Raw genomic sequence first — 27,155 nt, 5'->3', positions numbered from 1 at the left:
ATACTATGGGAGGGGGAGGAAATACTATGGGAGGGGAGGGGGGGAATACTATGGGAGGGGAGGGGGGGGAAATACTATGGGAGGGGAGGGGGGAGAATACTATGGGAGGGGAGGGGGGGAGAATACTATGGGAGGGGAGGGGGAGAATACTATGGGAGGGGAGGGGGGGAGAATGCTATGGGAGGGGAGGGGGGAGAATACTATGGGAGGGGAGGGGGGAGAATACTATGGGAGGGGAGGGGGGGGAGAATACTATGGGAGGGGGGAATACTATGGGAGGGGGGGAGAATACTATGGAAAGGGGGGGGAGAATACTATGGAAAGGGGGGGACACTATGGGATGAGGGGGGAACACTATGGGATGAGGGGGGAATACTATGGGATGAGGGGGGGAATACTATGGGAGGGGGGGAAATTTCCTGGAATTTCTTTCTAAAAATGAGGTGCGTGTTATACGCCGGTGCGTGTTATACGCCGATAAATACGGTAATTACTTATTGAAATGTACATGCGGGTATCAATATATAGGTAAAATGTCTAGACCTATTAAAACCAGAATATATCAGGAACATAAAAAGGGATTTATTAACCATAGCGTGTCAAAACATTTCTTTTAGAAAATCAAGGATAAGATCCAAAAATGTTGGAATTTTTTGCAATAGAGAAGGTGAATATACATTGGAGAGGAGGAGACATAGCAAATAAATTGAGTACCCAGGAGGCAAATTGATTTTTGAAATGTGAACCCTAACTCCCCTGGGTCTTAACATAGATTTCGATATTAATTGTATTTTATAGGTCTCCAATATAATATATTATTGCCCTTATCCTCTCCTTTATGATAAATTCACCATCTCTATTTTCACTGGTTTTAAAGTACACTTTCTTTTATGTGGTTTTATATATTTTTATTTCTATTCTTATTGCAAGTATTTTTTATTAATATATCCTACTAATACCTATATATATATATATATATATATATATATATATATATTTTACTATTTTTCAATAGTTTTTATGCTATTTAATAGGAACTTTGGGCGAAAATGCCCTTTTCAAAAATGCAACACCGGAAGTACTTCACAGGAAGTGACGCGACGTGCCGTTAGAAGTGGCGAAGAAAAAAGAAAGATTGGATATGTTGGGTTAAGAACTCTGTCCGAAACTGGATGTGCTGCCGTATTGGCGATGGCAGGTCATATCCGGTCCGGATCTTATTTACAAGTGGGAGGGAATATTAAGCCCTTTTTCCACATGTGAAATGGTTTTACAATTAGTTACATGATGTTTTAAAGAATGTATGTTTATTTGATGACATATCTGCACCTGAGGACCTATTATAGGTCAAAACGCATTGTGCTTCAACTTGTTATTTTATGATTCATTGTTAAATAAATACTTACCGTATATACTCGAGTATAAGCCGACCCGAATATAAGCCGAGGCCCCTAATTTTACCCCCAAAAAATGGGAAAACTTATTGACTCGAGTATAAGACTAGGGTGGGAAATGCAGCAGCTACTGGTAAATTTCTAAATAAAATTAGATCCTAAAAAATATATATTAATTGAATATTTATTTGCAGTGTGTGTGTATGAATGCAGTGTGTGTGTATGAATGCAGTGTGTGTGTATGAATGCAGTGCGTGTGTATGAGTGCAGCGCGTGTGTATGAGTGCAGCGCGTGTGTATGAGTGCAGCGCGTGTGTGTGAGTGCAGCGCGTGTGTATGAGTGCAGCGCGTGTGTGTGTGTGTGAATGTGTATGAATGCAGTGTGTGTGTGTGTGTGTGTGTGTGTGTGTTGCAGAGCCTTGGTGGGGGGTGGGCAATTTTATTATTTTTTTTAATTATTTTAATATTTTTTTATTATTTTTTATTTTATTTTATTTAATTATTATTTTTTTAATTATGTTAATATTGTTTTTATTATTATTTTGTATTATTTTATTTTATTTGTACTATTATTATTTGTTTAATTATTAATATTTTATTATTTATATTTATTTATTTTTGTCCCCCCTCCCTGCTTGCTAGCTGGCCAGGGAGGGGGGCTCTCACTCCCTGGTGGTCCAGTGGCATTGGTAGTTCAGTGGGGGGAGAAGGGGGGCTGGCTGGGAGCACTTACCTCTCCTGCAGCTCCTGTCAGCTCCCTTCTCCTCCGCGCCGGTCCGTGCAGCTCTTCTGTCAGCTCACACTGTAAGTCTCGCGGCCGCACTATGACCCCGCGGCTCTCGCGAGACTTACACTGGGAGCTGACCGAGGTGCTGAACGGACCGGCGCGGAGGAGAAGGGAGCTGACAGGAGCTGCAGGAGAGGTAAGTAAGATCTCTGCAGCCCCCACAGCCCCCAGTCTGTATTATGGCAATGTAAATTGCCATAATACAGACACTGACTCGAGTATAAGCCGAGTTGGGGTTTTTCAGCACAAAAAATGTGCTGAAAAACTCGGCTTATACTCGAGTATATACGGTACTTTTAAATATCCACTTTGCACTCTGGAGTTCCTGTTTTAAAGCAACATTGAGTTCCTGAGTTCCTGTGAGTGTGATTGCTGAAAACTCATCTGATATCTCTTCAATGAGATGATATGCACCATAAGTCCTGAGCCAACTTCTCATAGGCTCTTACAAGTGTGAGTTTGCTGATTATACCTATCAATATATGTTAAATACAGATTACACTATGTGTATTTGTCTTATATTTGTTTGACATAGGGAAAAGAAACTCTACCATAGTAGTTACTAAAGAACTCTTGTTCTAAAGGTAAATTATAGATATCTACGTGCGCTAATCACTTTTATTTGTTTGCTTCCATTTAACATTTTGGTGGTCAAAAAAGGGGCATTTTCCAGTTAACTGCCATAACAACTACACTAGAACACTATACATGGTTGATTCGGTGCACGTACAGTTCACCGGCTAGGTTTGAAAGGGGCACTCTACGCACCAGAATGTGGTGTCTTAGTGCCTGAATGCCTATTCTGCAGTCTGATAAGCATTGCCATTTTAGATTTAAAAAAATGTCCGTCATTTATCAAGATAAAAACTTGTTTTCTTTTACTAACCCCTTCAGGACAGAAGCAATAGTACATGTTCTGATCAAAACAAAATCGAAATGAACCCTGGATTTTGACTATATGTCTGTTTAATCATAATTTACCTATTTCATATTAAGTGTACCCACACTTAAAATATATATATATATATATATATATATATATATATATATATATATAAATATCCAAAAAAATACCGGCACTCCAGGAATTCTCAATGATACAAGTTTTCTTTTATTCAGTTCAGGACGTCAACGTTTCAGCTCCTCATGGAGCTTTCATCAGGACAACTTAAACAATGAAACAAGCAAGCTTATATAGGGAGAATCTAAATTAGTGTACTCACATATTCAGGTGTTCCCCCTCCATTCCCGCCATCGGACGGACCACAGCTGCCTCTGCATCAACACGCTACACTTCCTGGGTTCACATGACCGGATCCGAGGTATCTGATTCGCCGACTGTCGTTACCGGGCAACCAGGGACGTCAACGTCACTTTGGTCAAACCCTTTACTTACGGACAGCGGCATGAGTCAAACCTCCCAAGCCCTTCAGTGTGTTTATGTGTTGCCGTGGCAACCGGACCGTAGACAGTCAGGAGGGGAGGGGAATACAAGCAGTAGCTGATAATCAATAGTATCTAGGGAATGCTGGACAAAGCATATTAATGGCATATTTACAAACCAATCAAATGTTATCTCTTATCATATCTTTTAGTAAACGGCAGGGTCGTTACTTCAATTATCACGTGCATACTATACTATATACCAATATGTGATTGATGTGATTGGTGATCACTTAAGATCTATGTGTTCTTACTGGTGAAAGGCGAAATATCTGCCTATGGTGTAGGGTGTAAAAATAATTATAACGATGTATATCCAAAATAGCTACACTAGCCTACTAATGAAACAGAAATCTGTATCTTAATGTGTGTTTCTCTGTCTGTGTACAAAAAAAGTGAAGTAATAAAAAATGCCAAACATATAACAAAAGTGCAACTAGTGAAAAATGTAATGAAGTGCTATTATATACAATGTAAGGAAAATCTATATAGTAAGGACCTATAACAGTGCCTAGAGAAAAATTAAAAAATAAACATAACCGATTGGCCCATATGCAATAGGCCTAGTCATCATATGTAAGTGTAGGACTATTTACATTTTCCCCTTATTCCTGCTCTGCCCCTATGCATATGTGAGTAACAAAAGAATGTTTTTATAATGACTAAAAAAATCCTCTTTATATTAAATAAAGAATAACATTTTTTGTAAAAAACAGTACTAGATTATTATTTGGACTCCGTCCAGTAAAGATAGAATACTCATCCCTATACCTCAAAAACTGATGAGATGCTATATCCTATAGTCAGCCTAATACTAGGGAATTATAGGAACATAGTGAAAGAACATTTTTCGTTCAAGCCCCTGGGCGAGATAGTGTCCAACCGTGTTATCCAATACGTTTCTCTCTGTAACAGGAGTTTACCCCGATCTCCCCCCCGGGGTGGGGTCGGTACATGGTCAATGGCCACACACCTGAGAGAGGCCAGGGGATGTGATAGTTCCAGAAAATGTCGGGCCACAGGTTTGTCCGACTTGCCATCACGATAGGCAAGTCGGATACTCGATCTGTGGCCCCTAATTCTTTCACAGAGTGCCGTCTCTGTCTTGCCGACATAATTCAAGCCACACGGGCAAGTCAATTTATAGATTACGAAGTCACTCCGACAGTGAATCCGATGTTGGATTCGAAATGTCTGTCCCGTGTGTGGATGGCTAAAGGTTTTGGAAGGGATAATGTGTCCACAGGTGACACACCCCAAACACCTTACACATCCCATATTTTTGGAGTCTTTAGATGTCGGCTTATAACAGTGTGTAGGGTCTGTGTTCACTAACATGTCCCTTAAATTCCTGTTTCTTCGATAACAAAATAGTGGTTTCTGGCGGAGGCTCTTGGGGAGGGATGGATCCAGTGTTATAATGTTCCAGTTTCTCCGGACCGATGTGGTTAATTCCGTGCTAGCGGTGTTGAAGAGCATTGGAAAAATAGGTCTAGGATTGGTCAATTTGTCAGCACGTATTGTTGGAGACGTATGGGTACTTCTGGCTTTCTTAAGAGCTTCTTCTAGTATAGTGCGGGGGTATCCTCTCGTTTGAAATTTCTTGTACATGATTTCAAGTTGGAGGTCACACTGGCTCGTTTGGGAATTGTTGCGTAACACTCTCAGGAACTGGGAGAACGGTAATGACGTTTTAAGATGCCTGGGGTGGAAGCTCCCGTAGTGTAAGATAGTGTTACGGTCGGTTGGTTTAGTAAAGAGTTTATACTCCAGCTTATGGTCAATAACCATGATCTCAACGTCAAGGAACTGAACACTATGTTCATCTATATGACTGGTCATTTTAACCGGAGTAGGTAACTCATTCAGGCCTCTTATGAATTGGGCTGCTTCCTCCAATGTGCCGTTCCATAGGATGAGGATGTCATCGATAAATCTGAAATATCTGATGACTTGTTCGTCATACTGTTGCAGAATATATTTCAACTCATATTGGTACATGTATGCATTCGCATACATGGGGGCCATAGCCGCCCCCATAGAGGTTCCTGCTATCTGCAAGTACCATGAGGTCTCAAAACGAAAATAATTGTTCTGTAACGCTATATCCAACAATTCCAAAACGTATTCAATAGTTGGGCCATGATAGTTAGGTGACTGTGTGAGAAGATCCCGCATCGCCTGTACACCATCCTCGTGTGGGATGATGGTGTACAGGCTGCCGACATCCATGGTAATCAAAACTCCTTGGAAAGTTCCCACCTGCTTCAATCGTTGTAGAAGGTCTGGGTGTCCTTGATACATGTTGCCAGTGCCGTCACGGGGCCCTTGAATAAGAAATCCAGGTATTTGGCTATTGGTTCTAACAGCCCCTGTACTGCCGAGACAATGGGTCGTCCCGGGGGATTGGTCAGGCTTTTATGGACTTTGGGAACTGTGTATATTATAGGAGACTTAGGATGTTTCTTTTGTAAAAAAATGATATAAATCCAAGTCTATGTGCCCCGCTTGAAGTCCGAAAGTAAGAGATTCTTCAATTTTCCTGGCTATTGAACTGGTGGGGTCCTGGTCCAGTTTCTTATATGTCTTCGTATCATTCAGTTGGGATCTGATTATATATATATAATTTTGTTCAGGAGAAATAGGGCTTTCATTAAACATCAAATATTTATATATGTAACACAATTTGATATGAATAAAATCTTAAAAAGTTGGGGGGGAGTGGAGCGTTGACGTAGACGTGCGCACGTGGACATGCCGCATCTCGCGGGCTTTTTTTTTCCGGCCGGGAGAAAGATAATGCCGAGCAGTGAAGGGGAACGAGGAAAAGGCCAGTGATTGTTGTGGTAGTTACTGTGGTGTGGGGTCCGAGTCTGTGTACAGAGTCCCAAAGTAGCGGAAGTGCCACGGCATGAAGAGAGAGGCATTACACGAAGAGAGAGGCATAGGGAAGGGAAACAGAAAAAAAAAAGAAACGGAAGGCTGAAGGCTGTATAGTTGCTGGGTGATTGGGAGTTAAGAGGTCTGTGAGTATAAACCCTTTGAGGGAAGGAGACAGACCAAAAATCAGATAAGTACACATACACATACTCAATGTTAAATAAATTGTGTGGATGTAGATGTTTAGTATTGCTGGGATTTAAACTCCTCTACTTTGCTCTATTTTTTTTCCCTCAAAGTAACAAATGGTGACCCTATTTTGTCTTTATAACTACCAAGGAAAAATAGGGTAAATTGGATCGTGGAAAGTAAAGAACAAGGAGTAATTGATTAAGGAGTAATTGGTTAACAAGAAGAGACTTCAGATGTTCTAATAATAACAGAATAAGAGGCAGTGAGAATACATAAAACATACAAAAGGTATATAAATACCAAGAATATATTTTAATTGATAGAGGGAAAAAAGAAAAGGAGGAAAAAAAGAAAAAAATGGCTACAAGAAAAAAACAATATAACAAACAAGGTTTAAAAAGAACAAAAAAACACGAAATAGATACAGAAAGAAGAACCTCAGATCTTTTTCTCTCCGCAATTAAATAAAGAAAAAAAATCTCAAATCAATACAGATTCACAGTGACTACCTTTATTGGACACTAAGTTAACTGAAACAGATAAAACAGTGTCAGATAATTCATGGAATGAAAATGTATCTATTACAGTTGAATATCTGAATAAATGTCTAGGGGCCCAACTAGGGAAAATAAAAGAAGAAATAAATCAGCATTCAATGGAAATCAAAAAAAGAGATTATAAATATAGGGAAAAGACTTGAAAACCTAGAAGGGAAAATGGATCAAATTACTATGCAACAAAACATCAATACGGATAAAATAAATATATTAGAGTACAAATTGGAAAATTTGAAGGAGAAGATCAGAGACCTAGAAGATAGATCTAGGAGAAACAACCTTAGAATTAGGGGGATCGCCGAGAGTATTATACATACAAAATTAGAAGACTACTGTGAAGAACTCTGTAAATTCTTGGGGATTCATTTAAATAGTGGATTAAATATCATAGAAAGATGCCATAGAACAATGAAGCCCAGCAATGTTACAGATCAGTTTCCAAGAGATGTAATTATGTGCCTTCGGTCATACCGGGTTAAGTCGCAAATTATGAAGGCTATGGCAAACAAGGATTAAAGGATTCAGCATATCAACAAATTAAGATAATCCAATACCTCTCATTCCAGATGAGATCTCAAAGGAGATCTTTTGCTATGCAGACAGCGACACTTAGGAAAAATGAAATTAAATATGCCTGGGGGTTTAACCCCTTAAGACCGCAGGACGTACTATGCCGTCCTTATTTTGGTGGCTCTAAAAGCCGCAGGACGGCATAGTACGTCCTGCGATCTTATGTACTTACCCGGTCGCCGGCGATCCCACGCCGGCGATCGCGGTATGGGGGACTTACCTGGGAGCCCAGGGAGTCCCCCTGCGTCCTCTTCAGCCGCCCAGGGCCATGTGATCGCGAGGTCCTTGCGAGGACCCCGCGATCACATGGACGGCATAGCCGTCCAAGGCATTGCCAGCAGGGGGAGTGCCTGTAATGACAGGTACTCCTCCTGCTGTCTGAAAAAAAAAAAAAAATGTTAAAACAGTGTAAAAATAAATTATATATACTTAGATCATATATATATTTATTATATATATGATCTAAGTATATATATACACACATATACACACATACACATAAATATGCATACACTGTCTACGTGTATTTTAATATTAATATATACATAATTATATATATATATTAATATCAAAATACACGTACAATGATATTGATTAAATATATATATAATTTTCATTATATATATATTTATATATAATAAAAAATAAATAAATATATAAATACGTTAAAAAAATAAATAAAAAAATAATAAAAAAATAATAAAAAAAAATAGATAAAAAATATATAAACATGCGTAATTTCGTTCTAACTGTATTTTAAAATTAATATATATATTGATATCAAAATACATGTAGAACGAAATAATATATATATCTATATACATAAGTATATACGTATGTATCACTATGTATATACCTATATATATATAAAAATAATTAAAAAAAATTATATACATATATATACACACATATATATATACACACATATATATAATAATTCTACGCATATATTTATGTAATAATTTTACATAATTAGGTCATTTTATTAATTACAATTTGCAGGACCTGCCTGCCAACCCAGGCCAAAAGTTCAGGGAATTACATTGTCTAGCACTATATTTAACTCTGTAACTTTACAAGACACCATGAAACCTGTACATGGGGGGTACTGTTTTACTCGGAAGACTTCGCTGAACACAAATATTAGTGTTTCAAAACAGTAAAATATATTACAACGACGATATCGTCAGTGACAGTGACATTTTTTGCATTTTTCACACACAAATGGCACTTACACTGACGATATAATTGTTGTGATACGTTTTACTGTTTTGAAACACTAATATTTGTGTTCAGCGAAGTCTCCTGAGTATAACAGTACCCCTCATGTACAGGTTTTATGGTGTTTTCAAAAGTTACAGAGTCAAATATAAGGTTTGCGTTTCAGTTTTTTCACATTAAAATTCGCCAGGTTGCCTTTGAGACCGTATGGTAGCCCAGGAATGAAAATTATCCCCATGATGGCATACCATTTGCAATAGTAGACAACCCAGGGTATTGCAAATAGGGTATGTTCAGTTTTTTTAGTAGCCACTTAGTCACAAACACTGGCCAAAATTTGCGTTCAAATTAGTTTTTTGCATTTTCAAATATTAACACTAACTTTGGCCAGTGTTTGTGACCAAGTGGCTACTAAAAAAGACTGGACATACTCAATTTGCAATACCTTAGGTTGTCTACTTTTGCAAATGGTATGCCATCATGGGGGTAATTATTATTTCTGGGCTACCATATGGTCTCAAAGGCAACGTAACCAATCTGGCGAATTTCAATGTAAAAAAACTGAAATATGTAACACGCTATATTTGACCCTGTAACTTCCCAAAACACCATAAAACCTGTACATAGGGGGTACTGTTTTACACGCGAGACATCGCTGAATACAAATATGTGTATTGTATTGCAGTAAAAGCAAACAGTATTATGACATTCACAGTTAGAATGTCACGTAGAACTAAAAAAATTTAAAAAATTCTTATTTTCTCCCATTTTTTAAATATTTTTTTCATATTAAATTATGTTCCATACCTAAATATTTGATGTTAAACGAAAGCCCCGTTTCCCCTGAATAAAATGATATATAATAATGGGGGGTGCATTTAATATGAAAGAGGTGAATTATGGTTGGACAGACATATAGCGCAAATGCCAGGTTTTGTTTACGTTTTTTTGGATCACAACTTGTACATTTGGCTGCGGTCTTAAGGGGTTAAATCTAACACACAATAGTCAATGGCTGACTTTCGAAAAACCATAGAAATTAGAACAGTGGATGCAAGAAAGGAATATAGTATAAGATAATATAGAAGAATATCATTTATGTTTTTTTTTTATATATATATAAAAGGAAATAGATTTGCACTAAGGAGTTAGTAATTTTTAGGGTAAGAGGAAATATTTTTAGGATAATACCAAATTACACAAATAATTAGAGAAATCTCAACAAATACATGCACAATGGTGTACTACAGAGATGAGAACACAGAAATAATTATTGCACAAATATTAAGCTAGTTAAATAATTGTCACAAAAGGAATGAGAAACGGGATAGAGATTAATAAAAGGAGAGGAGGAAGAAAGGAGACGAAAAGGGAAAGAAACACTAGAGATATTATAGAGGAATAGAAAGTTTAGGATGAAAAGAAAAGAAAGGGAAAGAATAATATAAGTACAATTAGTACATTAGGAATAAGGGGACTTGTATATGGATTTTTTTTTTCTTGCGGACATATTTTTATTAATTTCTCCCGGCCAGAGAGAGAATAATCTAGCATGCAACTTTTTCAACTTTTGCGAGTCTAGAGAAGGGGGTACGTATGACACTCGATAGAGAGTAATTGTCGTTGTATGGCCTTCCCTCCCTGTTGATATGGGATATCCAGGGAAAGAGGAGGGTAGGCGAGAGAGTAGATTTGTTGTTTTATAAATGTTTGAATGTTAAGATGGTGAACCTCCTAGTCCTTCTGTCAGAAGAAATATAAATAATCAGTTAAGATGAGATTAGCAACGATCAATGCACTGGGGATTCATTTGCGATTTAAAAGGTATACAATTTTCGAATTTTGGAAAAAAGAGCAAATTCATATAGCTGCTCTTCAAGAAACACACTGGAAATTAGAAGAAAAAAATAACCTTAAGTCCAAGCTGTTCCCTATTATAATTAGTGCCTCTATAAGTCATAAAAAAGAGGAGTAGCCTTTTTGTTTTCTAAAAATATTTTGTTAAAAATTATTCATCAGGAACTGGATACAGAAGGCCGATATATAGTTTTGGTGTGTGAAATTAATAATCAAAAATATATGTTGGTTAATATATACACCCCAAATCAGTCACAAGTTACATTTATTAGGAAGGTGTTTAATAAAATTGATCGTGTTAAAATGGGTAGAGTTATTATTATGGGAGACTTCAATTGAGTTTTAGATGTAGATCTGGATAAAAGCCCTAAAGTAAAAGGTTGTAATTTTAAAAATCTAAAGGTTAATGCCAAGAAATTTTCTGAACTGGATAAACAAGCCGAGTTGTTGGATTACTTGAGGCTATTTCATATGAAAGAAAAAGATTTTTCATGTTTTTCTAAAACTTAGACAAACAGATTATAGACATTGCACTTTTAGACAGATTCCCCCTTTTAGAATATAGGGAAAAGGATGTTGAAAAATCACAAAATCAAATTCCATGTATTTTTAACTATTCAAGCAATGTGGGTACAATTGAAAGAATCGTTAAAAATAATTGGCATAGACTGAAACAGGAAGATGAAATAAAAGAGTTCCTCTGTGAAAAACCAAAATTTGTTTTTAGAGGGGCAAAAAAAATTAAACAAATTTTAACTAAAAGTTTTATAGACAAGAATGTACTTAATAATAATAGTTTTTAACCAATTGGACACAAACACAAAGTGGTTTCTTCCGCTATGGTATGTGCAATGCATGTAAAAATTCAAACATATCTAATAAAAATATAACAGAGTTTAATTCATCTGTGACAAAAAAAGAATTAAAAACAGATCACTTATTACTTGTCATTAGTGATGTACCGAACTGTTCGCTGGCGAATAGTTCCCGGCGAACATAGCGTGTTCGCGTTCGCCGCCGCGGGCGAACACATGGGCAGTTCGATCCGCCCCCTATTCGTCATCTTTGAGCAAACTTTGACCCTGTGCCTCATGGTCAGCAGACACATTCCAGCAAATTAGCAGCAGACCCTCCCTTCCAAATCCTCCCACCTCCCTCCCAGCATCCATTTTAGATTCATTCTGAAGCTGCATGCTTAGTGAGAGGAGGGAAAGTGTAGCTGCTGCTGATTAGATAGGGAAATTGATAGCTAGGCTAGGGTATTCAGTGTCCACTACAGTCCTGAGGGACTCATCTGATCTCTGCTGTAAGAACAGCACCCCAAAAAGCCCTTTTTAGGGCTAGAACATCAGTCTGCTTTTTTTTTTTCTGTGTAATGTAATTGCAGTTGCCTGCCTGCCAGCTTCTGTGTCGGGTTCAGTGGATACTGTGGAAAGAGGAAGATGGAGTAATAGGCGCTCTCTATAGTAGCTAATGAACAGGCAGCAGTATACAAACAAGGATTCCCAAACCTTGTGAATAATGTACAGAAAAAGGAAAGGTGTATCCCGCGCCTAGTATATTATATGTGCAAAAAATACATACATATGTTCTCAAGTATATCCAGAAGGAACCGAACCTCAGAATAAAAACAGAGAATAAAACACAATAGTGCAATACAGTGATAAAAAATATTGTTACGGTGGTGAGTACAGCTATATATAATCCACTCACATTTATAGGAGCTATAACAGAGCTCAGCTGTGCAGCGCTTGGACGGTACAATCCGAGTCTTGGGATATGTTGTTGTAGTATATGCAGGTGCTTCCAAAGTGCAATATGCGTGGTATAATTGCTAGAGCATGTAACCTGCTCTAGTGTGGTCAGCTTGGGCGGTATAATCCCCACCAAGGATATACCGGATCCAGGAGGTAAAGGAATGAATATAAAAAGTAACTTAAAAAGTATACTTTAATATTAATACAATATAAACAAAAAACATAAAAGGTATAAAAAGTTAATGTCCCACTTAACGCGTTTCGCCTCACAGGGCTTCTTCAGAAGTGTGGTGCAACCTCCTCTCAGATCCGTTTTTATATGGTGGTATCGTATTTGCAGATAATATCTGTGCTGCATGAAGGAAATAATAATGACTTTTATTGGTTGTCACAATAGCTTAAGCTTGACATTTAAAAATATTTTTTTTTCACTGTAATAGATTTAAGAGCATTTAGTTGTCTGCCAGCTTCTGTGCCAGGCTCAGTGGATACTGTGCCATTTGACCAGTGCCACCACTCATATCTGGTGTCACAATAGCTTAAGCTTGACATTTAAATAGCAAAAAAAAAAAATTCACTGTAATAGATTGAAGAGCATTTAGTTGTCCGCCAGGTTCTGTGTCAGGCTCAGTGGATACTGTGCCATTTGACCAGTGCCACCACTCATATCTGGTGTCACAATAGCTTAAGCTTGACATTTAAATAGCAAAAAAAAAAATTTCACTGTAATAGATTGAAGAGCATTTAGTTGTCCGCCAGGTTCTGTGTCAGGCTCAGTGGATACTGTGCCCTTTTGCCCAGTGCCACCACTCATATCTGGTGTCACAATAGCTTAAGCTTGACATTTTAAAATAATTAATTTTTTTCACTGTAATAGATTGAAGAGCAGTTAGTTGTCTGCCAGCTTCTGTGTCAGGCTCAGTGGATACTGTGCCCATTTGCCCAGTCAGTGCCACCACTCATATCTGGTGTCTCTATAGCGTGCTTTTACAAAGCAAAAAAGTTTTCCAGTGTAAGCTAAAAGCAGTCAGTGTCCTTAAAGCAGGTGATTCAGGCCTTCCTTCAGCGTGTGCCCTGCAGACCCCTGCCAGTGGACTTTGACAGTTGCAACTCATATCTGGTGTCTCTTAAGCGTGCTTTTACAAAGAATAAAAGTTTTCCAGTGTAAGCTAATAGCAGTCAGTGTCTTTAAAGCGGGAGTTTCAGGCCTTCAGCGTGTGCCCTGCAGACCCCTGCCAGTGGACCATGACAGTTGCCACTCATCTGGTGTCTCTGTAGCGTGCTTTTACAAAGAATAAAAGTTTTCCAGTGTAAGCTAATAGCAGTCAGTGTCCTTAAAGCGGGTGTTTCAGGCCTTCAGCGTGTGCCCTGCAGACCCCTGCCAGTGGACTTTGACAGTTGCCACTCATCTGGTGTCTCTGTAGCGTGCTTTTACAAAGAATAAAAGTTTTCCAGTGTAAGCTAATAGCAGTCAGTGTCCTTAAAGCGGGTGTTTCAGGCCTTCAGCGTGTGCCCTGCAGACCCCTGCCAGTGAACTTTGACAGTTGCCACTCATATCTGGTGTCTCTGTAGCGTGCTTTTACAAAGAATAAAAGTTTTCCAATGAAAGCTAATAGCAGTCAGTGTCCTTAAAGCGGGTGTTTCAGGCCTTCAGCGTGTGCCCTGCAGACCCCTGCCAGTGGACTTTGACAGTGGCCACTCATATCTGGTGTCTCTGTAGCGGGCTTTTACAAAGAATACAAGTTTTCCAGTGTAAGCTAATAGCAGTCAATGTCCTTAAAGCGGGTGTTTCAGGCCTTCAGCGTGTGCCCTGCAGACCCCTGCCAGTGGACTTGGACAGTTGCCACTCATATCTGGTGTCTCTGTAGCGTGCTTTTACAAAGAATAAAAGTTTTCCAGTGTAAGCTAATAGCAGTCAGTGTCCTTAAAGCGGGTGTTTCAGGCCTTCAGAGTGTGCCCTGCAGACCCCTGCCAGTGAACTTTGACAGTTGCCACTCATATCTGGTGTCTCTGTAGCGTGCTTTTACAAAGAATAAAAGTTTTCCAATGAAAGCTAATAGCAGTCAGTGTCCTTAAAGCGGGTGTTTCAGGCCTTCAGCGTGTGCCCTGCAGACCCCTGCCAGTGGACTTTGACAGTGGCCACTCATATCTGGTGTCTCTGTAGCGGGTTTTTACAAAGAATACAAGTTTTCCAGTGTAAGCTAATAGCAGTCAATGTCCTTAAAGCGGGTGTTTCAGGCCTTCAGCGTGTGCCCTGCAGACCCCTGCCAGTGGACTTTGACAGTTGCCACTCATCTGGTGTCTCTGTAGCGTGCTTTTACAAAGAATAAAAGTTTTCCAGTGTAAGCTAATAGCAGTCAGTGTACTTAAAGCGGGTGTTTCAGGCCTTCAGCGTGTGCCCTGCAGACCCCTGCCAGTGGACTTTGACAGTTGCCATTCATCTGGTGTCTCTGTAGCGTGCTTTTACAAAGAATAAAAGTTTTCCAGTGTAAGCTAATAGCAGTCAGTGTCCTTAAAGCGGGTGTTTCAGGCCTTCAGCGTGTGCCCTGCAGACCCCTGCCAGTGGACTTTGACAGTTGCCATTCATCTGGTGTCTCTGTAGCGTGCTTTTACAAAGAATAAAAGTTTTCCAGTGTAAGCTAATAGCAGTCAGTGTCCTTAAAGCGGGTGTTTCAGGCCTTCAGCGTGTGCCCTGCAGACCCCTGCCAGTGGACTTTGACAGTTGCCACTCATATCTGGTGTCTCTGTAGCGTGCTTTTACAAAGAATAAAAGTTTTCCAGTGTAAGCTAATAGCAGTCAGTGTCCTTAAAGCGGGTGTTTCAGGCCTTCAGCGTGTGCCCTGCAGACCCCTGCCAGTGGACTTTGACAGTTGCCACTCATATCTGGTGTCTCTGTAGCGTGCTTTTACAAAGAATAAAAGTTTTCCAGTGTAAGCTAATAGCAGTCAGTGTCCTTAAAGCGGGTGTTTCAGGCCTTCAGCGTGTGCCCTGCAGACCCCTGCCAGTGGACTTTGACAGTTGCCACTCATATCTGATGTCTCTGTAGCGTGCTTTTACAAAGAATAAAAGTTTTCCAGTGTAAGCTAATAGCAGTCAGTGTCCTTAAAGCGGGTGTTTCAGGCCTTCAGCGTGTGCCCTGCAGACCCCTGCCAGTGGACTTGGACAGTTTCCACTCATATCTGGTGTCTCTGTAGCGTGCTTTTACAAAGCAAAAAAGTTTTCCAGTGTAAGCTAATAGCAGTCAGTGTCCTTAAAGCGGGTGTTTCAGGCCTTCAGCGTGTGCCCTGCAGACCCCTGCCAGTGGACCTTGACAGTTGCCACTCATATCTGGTGTCTCTGTAGCGTGCTTTTACAAAGAATACAAGTTTTCCAGTGTAAGCTAATAGCAGTCAGTGTCCTTAAAGCGGGTGTGTCAGGCCTTCAGCGTGTGCTCTGCAGACCCCTGCCATTGCACATTGCCACTCATATCTGGTCTCAAAGTAGCTTGCACGCATAGTACCACTAATCCCCCAAAAAATTACAGGCAGAGGCAGGCCACCCTGCAGGGGCCATCGTGGTTGTGGTGCTGTGATTCCCTATGGCCCTAGAATAATGCCCAGTTTTCAGAGGCCACGTACCCTGAACTTCAAAAGTTCTGAGGACATAGTTGACTGGCTAACACAGGACACCCAATCTTCTACAGCTTCCGCTCGGAACCTTGACGCACCATCCTCCTCCAGCTTAGCTTCAGGCACCTCTCAAGATACCACTCACCCGCCTGCCGCCACCACCAAAACTAGCACCACAGCTGCTTTACTTGGTATGTCAGAGGAGTTATTCACACATCCGTTTGAAGAAATGAGTGATGCGCAACCATTGTTGCCAGAGGATGTAGATAACAGGGATATGTCTCAGGCAGGCAGCATTACACAAATGGACGTACGGTATGATGATGATGATGTTGTACCCGCTGCTGCTTCCTTTGCTGAGTTGTCAGATACAAGTGAAGCGGTTGATGATGACGATGCGTCCATGGATGTCACGTGGGTGCCCGTTCGGCAAGAAGAAGAACAGGGCGAAAGTTCAGATGGGGAGACAGAGAGGAGGAGGAGGAGACGAGTTGGAAGCAGGGGGAGGTCGTCGCAAGGAGATAGTGGCACAGTCAGACAGCATGCATCGGCACCCGGGGTCAGCCCGACAGCACGTCAATCAACGCATGCTGTATCCACCACCAGAATGCCGTCATTGCAGAGCTCAGCAGTGTGGATTTTTTTTTGTGTGTCTGCCTGTGACAACAGCGATGCCATTTGCAACCTGTGCCAAAAGAAACTGAGCCGTGGGAAGTCCAACACCCACCTAGGTACAACTGCTTTGCAGAGGCACATGATCTCACATCACAAACGCCTATGGGATCAACACATGAGTACAAGCAGCACGCCTACTCTATGCCGCCATCCTCCTCCTGGTCCAGCATCTTCAGCCACGTCAACCACTGCTGTCCTCCTTGCCCCCTCTCAACCATCTGCCACTCTGTCTCCCGCCTTGAGCAGTTCCCGCTCATCTGCCCACAGTCATGTGTCTGTCAAGGACATGTTTGAGCGTAAGAAGCCAATGTCAGAAAGTCACCCCCTTGCCCAGCGTCTGACAGCTGGCTTGTCCGAACTATTAGCCCGCCAGCTTTTACCATACAAGCTGGTGGAGTCTGAGGCATTCAAAAAATTTGTAGCTATTGGGACACCGCAGTGGAAGGTACCCGTCAGAAATTTATTTTCTCAAAAGGCAATCCCCAACCTGTACTCGATTGTGCAAAAGGAAGTAATGGCATGTCTGGCACACAGTGTTGGGGCAAGGGTCCATCTGACCACTGATACCTGGTCTGCAAAGCATGGTCAGGGCAGGTATATCACCTACACTGCGCATTGGGTAAACCTGCTGACTGCTGCCAAGCATGGAATGCATGGCTCTGCAGAGGAGTTGGTGACACCGCCACGACTTGCAGGCAGTCCTGCTGCCACCTCCTCTACTCCTCCTACTCCATCCTCTTCCATAACCTCCTCGGCTGAGTCCTCTTCTGCTGCTGCGTCTTGCTCCATATCAACGGCACCCCCCCAGCTCTCCAGGTACTATTCCACATCCCGGATACGGCAGTGTCACGCCATCTTGGGTTTGACTTGCTTGAAAGCAGAGAGTCACACCGGAGAAGCACTCCTGTCCGCCCTGAACGCACAGGTGGAAAAGTTGTTGACTCCGCATCAACTGGATATCGGCAAAGTGGTTTTTGACAATGGAAAAAAATTGTTAGCGGCATTGAAGTTGGGCAAGTTGACACATGTGCCGTGCATGGCACATGTGTGTAATATGATCATACAACGCTTTGTGCATAAGTACACAGGCTTACAGGACATCCTGAAGCAGGCCAGGAAGGTGTGTGGCCATTTCAGGCGTTCCTACATGGCCATGGCTCACTTTGCCGATATCCAGCGGCGAAACAACATGCCAGTGAGGCGATTGATTTGCGACAGCCTGACACGTTGGAATTCAGCACTCCTAATGTTCGACTGCCTGCTCCAACAAGAAAAAGCTGCTAATGAATATTTGTATGACCGGGGTGCTAGGACAGCCTCTGGGGAGCTGGGAATTTTTTTGCCACGTTACTGGACGCTCATGCGCAATGCCTGTAGGCTCATGCGTCCTTTTGAGGAGGTGACAAACCTAGTCAGTCGCACCGAAGGCACCATCAGTGCTGGATCAGGCCATAGATGAGCGTGAAGAGGAAGAGGAAGAGTTGTGGTCACCATCACCACCAGAAACAGCCTTATCAGCATCGCTTGCTGGACCTGCGGCAACACTGGAAGAGGATTGTGAGGAAGAGGAGTCAGAGGAGGAATGTTGCTTTGAGGAGGAGGAGGAAGACCAACCACAACAGGCATCACAGGGTGCTCGTTGTCACCTATCTGGTACCTGTGGTGTTGTACGTGGCTGGGGGGAAGAACATACCTTTATTGACATCAGTGAGGAGGAGGAACGGGAAATGAGTAGCTCAGCATCCAACCTTGTGCAAATGGGGTCTTTCATGCTGTCGTGCCTGTTGAGGGACCCTCGTATAAAAAGGCTGAAGGAGAACGACCTGTACTGGGTGTCCACACTACTAGACCCCCGGTATAAGCAGAAAGTGGCGGAAATGTTACCGAATTACAACAAGTCGGAAAGGATGCAGCATTTGCTAAATAAATTAAAAAGTATGCTTTACACAGCGTATAAGGGTGATGTCACAGCACAACGGGAATCTAACAGGGGGAGAGGTGGAAGTCATCCTCCTCCTCCCACGACCACGCCGGCAAGGACAGGACACTTTAAAGACGTGTTGTTGATGGAGGACATGTGGACCTTTTTAAGTCCTACGCATCGCCACAGCCCTTCGGGATCCACCCTCAGAGAGCGACTCGACCGACAGGTAGCAGACTACCTCGCCTTAACTGCAGATATCAACACTCTGAGGAGCGATGAACCCCTTGACTACTGGGTGTGAACGCTTGACCTGTGGCCTGAGCTATCCCAATTTGTGATAGAACTTCTGGCTTGCCCCGCTTCAAGTGTCCTGTCAGAAAGGACCTTCAGTGCAGCAGGAGGTATTGTCACTGAGAAGAGAAGTCGCCTAGTTCAAAAAAGTCTAGATTACCTCACCTTTTTAAGAAGAATGAGGGATGGATCCCGAAGGGACTGTCAGTGGGCGATACATTCGACTAAAAAAGGCCTGATGAGATGAGCTGCCTTGGGCTAAAAATGGTCCACACGCTGCTGTATTTTAGCTCTGAATGCCGGTTGACTTGCGTGACTTATCCGCCACCAAATAGGGTTCAAGCCGCAATGTTTTAGGGCACTTTCTGCCTGGGAAACAAACATAAATTTTTCTGGCCGCTGCTACAGCAGCGGCTGCAACAATACCTAATTTTTCAGGCATGTGTACATGCCTAATTTTTCGGGCCTCTGGTGCTGCACTGTGGCTTCAAAAACCAAACCAAAAAAAAAAGGCACATAACAGGGATTAAACTGATAGGAGTGGTGTGTTAAGTAGTACTATTCCTATCTGGTGGCACATTAGATTGCACGCGCAGTACCCCAAATTTGAAGTAGGAGGACCGACCAAGCATCTTTTTCCATCTCCCGGTTCCTAAAATCGATGCCATATACACGTCCCCTGATAGGGCGCCAGCTCGTTATTCTCTTGGGCGCTAGCTTGTTATTCTCTTTTTCACTTCACTAGGGACACTTTACTGTACTATGGGCACTTAGACCCACTCATTGTCTTGCACAGTGTTATTCCTAGCCAGTATCTGTGATGGGAAATCAGGCAGTCATCTAAATGTTTAGATTGAGCTTTAGCTTAGAACACCCTTGAAGGTGTTAAAGGAGATTAGGGCAAGTTTAGAGGATTCTTCTTAGACCTCTCTGAGTCTTTATAGCCCTTCTACCTATCCAGCATTTCTGGAAACTAGCTAAGAGAAAGGGTGCCTGTGTGTCTGTGATACATTTAACTTTATATCACCTTATTGACACTTTTTATGACAGCATCACTCTCCATACTCTCTGCCAATACCCATCTATTTAGAGGGAATTTCCTTGCCCCTGGCAATATTATATAATAGGTAATAGTATTACCATTATTACACAATTAGCCACTATAGGGGAATGAGTATAGTATCCCTTTGTTATTTATAAATGATACAATAAAGACTTTTGTCCATTACTCAATTTACTTTAACAAAGGGTACTAACCACGGTATTAGGAAGCATTACTCCGCTTTCCCTTTCTCCCTCTATTATACACCTATGCTCACTAGGATTTGTAGGTATCACTTTATTATAGTTGTCTAACCTTTTCCTATGCCAGTTTTAGATCTCCTTCTTGGGAGATTTTTTCTTTTTTCAGTTTATTAGCATACCTGGGTACAAGCCCTCGGTGGGGCTGGCACCACCACCTGACCACATTTCCTCGTTTCTTCCACTCATACCGCTTTTTCCATCTTTGAAGGGGTTTGGCGAAACAAGGAAATAGTCCTCTACTCGTAACAGGGATTAACCCCTTAAGGACACATGACATGTGTGACATGTCATGATTCCCTTTTATTCCAGAAGTTTGGTCCTTGAGGGGTTAAACTGACAAGAATAGTACTACTTAACACACCTTATAATAACGCAGAGAGAGGCAATGCAGAGAGAGGAGTCTGAAGAAGAGGAGTCAGAGGAGGAAGGTGGCTTTGAGGAGGTGGAAGACCGAACACAGCAGGCGTCCCAGGGGGCTTGTTTTCACCTTTCGGGGACCCTTGGTGTTGTACGTAAATGGGTGGAGGAAGAGACCTTCAATGACATCAGTGAGGACAAGGAACGGACATGGCTAGCTTGGTATCCAACCTTGTGCAAATGGGCTGTTTGCGGTTGTTTGCGGTGCGTTAAACGGGGAGTTTGGTCTGTCACTGTGAAGCGGGCATAACCCTTACACTACCTGATCGATACAACATCATACAGTAGGTCACCCCCTCATTATTTTTATGGCCCCCAACCACCGCTCACGGGTGGGGGTGGGCGGGAGGACAGTAGGTCCCCCCATTGTGATTTATGGCCCCCACCCACCGCGCAGTGGTGGGGGCCGGGGGGAGGACAGTAGATCCCCCCACCTTATCCTTATTTACTGAATATTCCCCTGTATAACAATGTTTGGCATTTAGTGAATATTCTCTATTCTGCTCTGTGTCAGTGTGTATCAGGGTCTCTGAGGACAGGTGTCAATCCATATCTGCCAAGTGACCCTATGTAGGGGGAACAGTCCCTATTCTGCTCTGTCAGTGTGTATCAGGGTCTCTGAGGACAGTTGTCAATACATATCTGCCAAGTGACCCTATGTAGGGGGAACAGTCCCTATTCTGCTCTGTGTCAGTGTGTATCAGGGTCCCTAAGGACAGGTGTCAATCCATATCTGCCAAGTGACTCTATGTAGGGGGAACAGTCCCTATTCTGCTCTGTGTCAATGTGTATCAGGGTTTCTGAGGACAGGTGGCAATCCATATCTGCCAAGTGACCCTATGTAGGGGGAACAGTCCCTATTCTTCTCTGTGTCAGTGTGTATCAGGGTCCCTGAGGACAGGTGTGAATCCATATCTGCCAAGTGACCCTATGTAGGGGGAACAGTCCCTATTCTGCTCTGTTTCAGTGTGTATCAATGTCTCTGAGGACAGGTGTCAATCCATATGTCAAGGTGTCAATATGTCATATGTCAGGTGTCAATCCATATCCATTGTGATTTAGGAATGTTAGGTGATTTATGCCCTTTATGGATTAAAACCAGACTCTGCATCAACTGTGTAATTTTCCATGGGAGTTTTGCCATGGATCCCTCTCCGGCATGCCACAGTCCAGGTGTTAGTCCCCTTGAAACAACTTTTACATCACTATTGTGGCCAGAAAGAGTCCCTTTTGGTTTTTAAAATTCGCCTGCCCATTGAAGTCTATGGCGGTTTGCCCGGTTCGCCGGTTCGTGAACATTTGTAGAAGTTCGCGTTCGCCGTTCGCGAACCGAAAATTTTATGTTCGCGACATCACTACTGAACACATATATGTGTATTTTATTACAGTGAAAGCTAACAGTATTATGCATCCACTACACAAACACACACTGCATCCACTAGACAAACACTTAAACTGCATCCACTACATAAACACTATCCACTGCAGAAATACAGACTGCATTCTCTACACACTTCATAACATATGGATGTGGGCATTGTTTTGGAGAGGGGACGGACGGACAGCATTTCATTCTTGGACTCGGGCTGTACAATGTCTTGGCTTGACCCTGGAACAGGCATATAGCTTGAATTCAAGTTTTGATTACAATTGCCTCTGTCCTTAATGGATTATATGTAGAAGAATTGGTAAGGAATGGAATTTGATGTTATGTATTATATATTAATCCATTCAATGCTAATTATAAATGTAGAATATGATTAGAAAAATTGACTATCCTAAACTATTGCCATTTTCAGCATGTGGAATTAATTGTTTAGTGTTTTTGGTAGGCAAAATAATTAATTCCTTATACAGATAAATCATGGATGCAATTCAGTGCACAATTCTTTATTATGTCCCTCTTTATTATGTCTCTCTTTATTCTGTCCCTTCTCTCTTTGTTCGCTCTCTTTATGCTTTCCCTTCTCTTTTTATTCAGTCTCTCTTTATACTGTCCCTCTTTATTCCGTCCCTTTTTATTCTGTCCCTTTATATTCTGTCCTTTTTTCTGTCCTTCTTTATCCTGTCCCTATTTATTCTGTTCTTTATTCTGTCCCTCTTTATTCTGTACCATTTTATTATGTCCATTCTCTGTTTTTCTTTCCCAGCAGGGAGAAGGAACCAAATCCTGCGAGTCTCATGACTTCCACGAGATCCCGTGACGTCCAAGAGATCGTGAGAACTCAACCTGAGGTCACTGCACGTCCATCTGCGTTCTCGCGATCTCTTGGCCCCCAGTGAATCCTTGAGCGCTGCTCAGGACCACAGCGTTCAAAGATCCAGAAATCCCAGGGGTCCTGAGCAGCGCTCGGGGATTCACTGGGGGCCACAACAGACAGAGTAGCCAAACTACCTGTGGGGCCGTATTAAACCGGAACACGGATTGCAATTGGCCCGCGGGCCGGACATTGGACATGACTGATTTAAAGGAATCCAAGAGACTGGGAATTCTAGGAACGGAATAAAGGAATGAACCCAGAAAACCCAGCATAAAGAAAAACAGACATAGAATAGAAAACCAGAAAAACTAAACAAGAATTGGAAAAAGAGTACTGGATACTAGAAGCCATCGCCAGAAATTATCCGCAGCAGGAACAGGACGTGGCAGTAATAAGATAAAAGCATTTGCTAAGCAAATATAGACACACCATAAACACTTCTTCTATAAAAACAATATATTAATTGCAATATTCAGATCTTGCACGGAAAGATTGTACAACAAATATGCAATATTTTTTTGTTTTTCAATGTTTTTTTTTCACTTGGCTGCTTTTTGGCTATTTCAGTCAGAGTTTAGTTATAGCTTTGAAAATAACCTAAAAATGTAGAAATTAATAGCGTTTCTCCAAAGAATACCGTTGCATACCTTTTTATACCAGTCCAGAAGAGGGGTATCTTTATACAATTCATCCATTCTAAGAGGGAAGAAGTAGATATTTTTATAAGGTGAGAGAGTTGGAAATGTCCTGCGTGCTTGTGCTTGATAATCAGTTGAATCAATGTCAGGCAGACCCTTCATGAAAAAAGCCACTGGTCGTTCAGGATATACACGAGCAGCTGACTCAATTGAACACAGCACCAAAGGAGGAGGATTCATCCTGTCAGTTGTCTCAAATAGTATGACACCGTTTCCTTCACCCAGGACATCATCAGGAGTTAACATGTTTAAGGTTTTATCTTCTGTATTTTTGATATATGCAGTGGAATATTTTGTGTGCATGAAGTGTAATCTAGTGAGTAAACCCAAGATGGCGAGTAACACAAGAAATGTCAATTCTTTTAGATACTTTATCACAATTGCCATGTTGGATGTTCAAACTGCAGAAAAGTTAAAGGAAAATGTAAAAAGAATGTTAAAATGCCTCTAAACATTTTAATTCAGACACTTTACTTGCAGTTGCAATAACAACCTACATAAGATCAGCCTGCAAGGAAACTTTGATCTGGCAGCCCCATTGTCGTGTACAAGTCTAGTTGGCCCATGTCAAACATTTTATTCTGTCATTTCACTGGGTTATTGAATAAAGATACAAACAGCAAATGTGCTTATATAATAGCCGTCCATTTTTCTTTTAACTAAAATTGCATGAGCATATTTTCCAGTCTTTATTACTCTTTAAACTCTTGGAGTTTGACACTTTAACTGTTGTTTTATCTAATTTCCATTGCTACCTATTCCAATCCATTCTCACCCAACTCCCACTCAACTCAGCCAAGTCTTCTTATTCCTCCAGAACATGTATTATCTCCAGATTACTATATCGACTGTAATTATTTCCATTAAACAATGCATTCACTCTATGATTTCTATTCTTACCTTTAAGGCTCTCTATTTCTCATATACATCTATTATGTTGTTGGTAGTTTTCAATCCTCTACTGACAATCAAAAGAAAATACAGAGGTCCATTTGAGTGGTTTATTGCAGAACATAAACTTGTCACCTCCAGCAGAGAGTCTATACACGCACTGAATAAGGGCACTCCCTGCACAGAATTTTAAGTTTCAGAAGCAGAACTTGTTGTTGCACCTTTTGCATTTAAATTGTCACCACACCTCTACCATGATTCATCTCATAGCTTTTACTGCAATAAAACACATATATTTGTGTTCTGCAATGTCTCACGACTAAAAAAGTAGCCACCATGTAAAAGTATTAAGAAATTTTGGAAAGTTGAAGGGTCAAATATAGGGCTTTCCCCTTTTCAGTTTTTACACATAGAAATGTGCCAGGTTGGTTTGCTGGGCCCATGTTGCATTTGAGAGCATGTGGCAGGGAAGGAATGAGAATTACCCCCATCATGGCATATCATTTGTAAAAGTAGACAACCCAGGGTATTCAAATGTCATATTTCCAGTTCTTTTTAGTAGCCAGTTAGTCACAAACCCTGGCCAATATTTGTTTTCATATTTGTTTTTTGCATTTTCACACAAAAAAAGCCCTTTCACCAATTATATCATGATACGTTTTACTGTGTTAAAACTCTGATATTTCTGTTCAGCAAAACCCAGATTTAATAGGGTTTTGGGAAGTTACAGGGTCAAATATAGTGCTTGCAAATTCAATTCCCTGGACATTTCCCTGGGTTGTCAGGCAGATACATTATATATACAATATATAATAAATGTGTCACGGTTCGGGAACCTAACACGCTAACAGGTCACAGAAAGTAAAGGGTGCAATACCGGTCCTTAGAATGGCCGGGTTAAGCACACTAAGAATAGTCAGGAGACAAGCCATGTAAAGGGAGCCAGAAAACAGGAGAACGAGAAACAAGCCGAGGTCAAAGGAATGGAGAATACAGGAAAATCGGAATAACAAGCCAAATAATTGGTAACCAGAGAGACGCACGAACAGACTGCAATACAGGTATCACAAGACCACAACAGGGCACTGAGAGACAGGAAAGGTAAGTATATAAATCCTATGGTTAATTCTGATTGGATAACTTCCAATCAGAATTAACAATCACACATGGGAGATATTTACACCTCCCACTGTGATTATGGTACTGTGACTTTAACGCCGGGTCACGTGACCGACCCTGGCGTTCGTAAGTACGTGCGGGCTCCCAGCGTGCAGTGTTATACATGCTGCCGCTGGGAGGCCTGGAGCTGAGAGGACGCCGCTCGCCGACAGGTAGGGGAAGGGGAGACCGCGGATGATATCACATAATTATATAAAAATAATACATAACAGGTAGAATAAAAATTATATATATATATATATATATATATATATATATATTTATTTATTTGTGGTCGGAAACCATAGCCGATCGTGAATTAGATAAATCCTAGATTCTCATCAGAGTTATATTATACTAAAAGTCGGTAGTGGTGTGCAGGAACCGATGAGTGGTTAGGCCTGTAATAAAGAGGGCCCACCTGATTAGAGTGATGATATTTCAATATTTACCAAAAGGGTGAGGAGGGAGGGCAACGCTGGAACTCAAGTGCAGGTAAGGGTCTGGGTTTAAATACATCAGACAACTCCTCCCACAACTACAGGCTGCCGCCTTTACATTTTTGGTCTGAAACCATAGAAAATCACAAATTAGATAAATGCTAGATTGTAAATTAGACAAATGCTAGATGCTAAGAGTTATATTTTACTAAAAGTCAGTAGTGGTGTGCCGTAACCAATGAGTGGTTAGGCCTGTAATAAAGAGGGAAAAAAGATAAGCAATATTTTATTAAACCAGATACGATAGTTACAAAGTCATGGTATTAAATGCATTTCTAATTTCCTTTTCTTGTATGTACGTAGTGGGGAATCGCGATGCAGCCTAGAACAAAATCTAACCCCATTAAACCCCCCAATAACGACAGACCACTTAGTATGGATGAAACAGGCCACAGCATTTATTATCACAACTAAATTACTGCATAACACATCCATAACTTTATTTATTAAATCTCTTCTTTTCTGTAACCAAAACATTAGACATAAATAAGCATAAATTAACATATATACATATATAACTCCACCCATAGTGTTATACAGTGACCCAACCGTCCTTGCCAATAAAAACATGGAGTGGTTCCTAATCACCACTCCCTCTCACCTCCCCCCTCGTCATAAAAATCCTTCCAATGCCTGCCATCAGCCGACCTTATCCACGCTCGATGGGCACGAGACCTCAGGCAACCTAAAGTTAAACCTTTAGAGCAGGGGAGGTTTGAGACCTTAAAAGACTTGTTCATCTCATTCCATCTACTTAAACGTAACCTCA

General features: G+C 41.3%; 1 protein-coding gene across 1 annotated transcript in view; it reads right to left on the bottom strand.

The window, feature by feature from the left end:
- Window positions 1–24,917, bottom strand: part of LOC134585488 (alpha-1,4-N-acetylglucosaminyltransferase-like) — a 72,688-nt gene extending 47,771 nt beyond the window's left edge. Inside the window, exons 1-2 of the mRNA XM_063440908.1 lie at window positions 24,738–24,917; window positions 23,787–24,238 (exon numbers count right to left, since the gene is read on the bottom strand). Coding sequence (XP_063296978.1) covers window positions 23,787–24,224 — 438 coding nt within the window. The 5' untranslated portion in view covers window positions 24,225–24,238; window positions 24,738–24,917. The remainder of the gene's footprint in view (window positions 1–23,786; window positions 24,239–24,737) is intronic.
- Window positions 24,918–27,155: the final 2,238 nt, after the last annotated feature.

Source organism: Pelobates fuscus, chromosome 2, assembly GCF_036172605.1.
Source record: "Pelobates fuscus isolate aPelFus1 chromosome 2, aPelFus1.pri, whole genome shotgun sequence".
In the NCBI taxonomy this organism is placed as follows: domain Eukaryota; kingdom Metazoa; phylum Chordata; class Amphibia; order Anura; family Pelobatidae; genus Pelobates; species Pelobates fuscus.
This window is presented reverse-complemented; position numbering and strand designations above follow the sequence as displayed.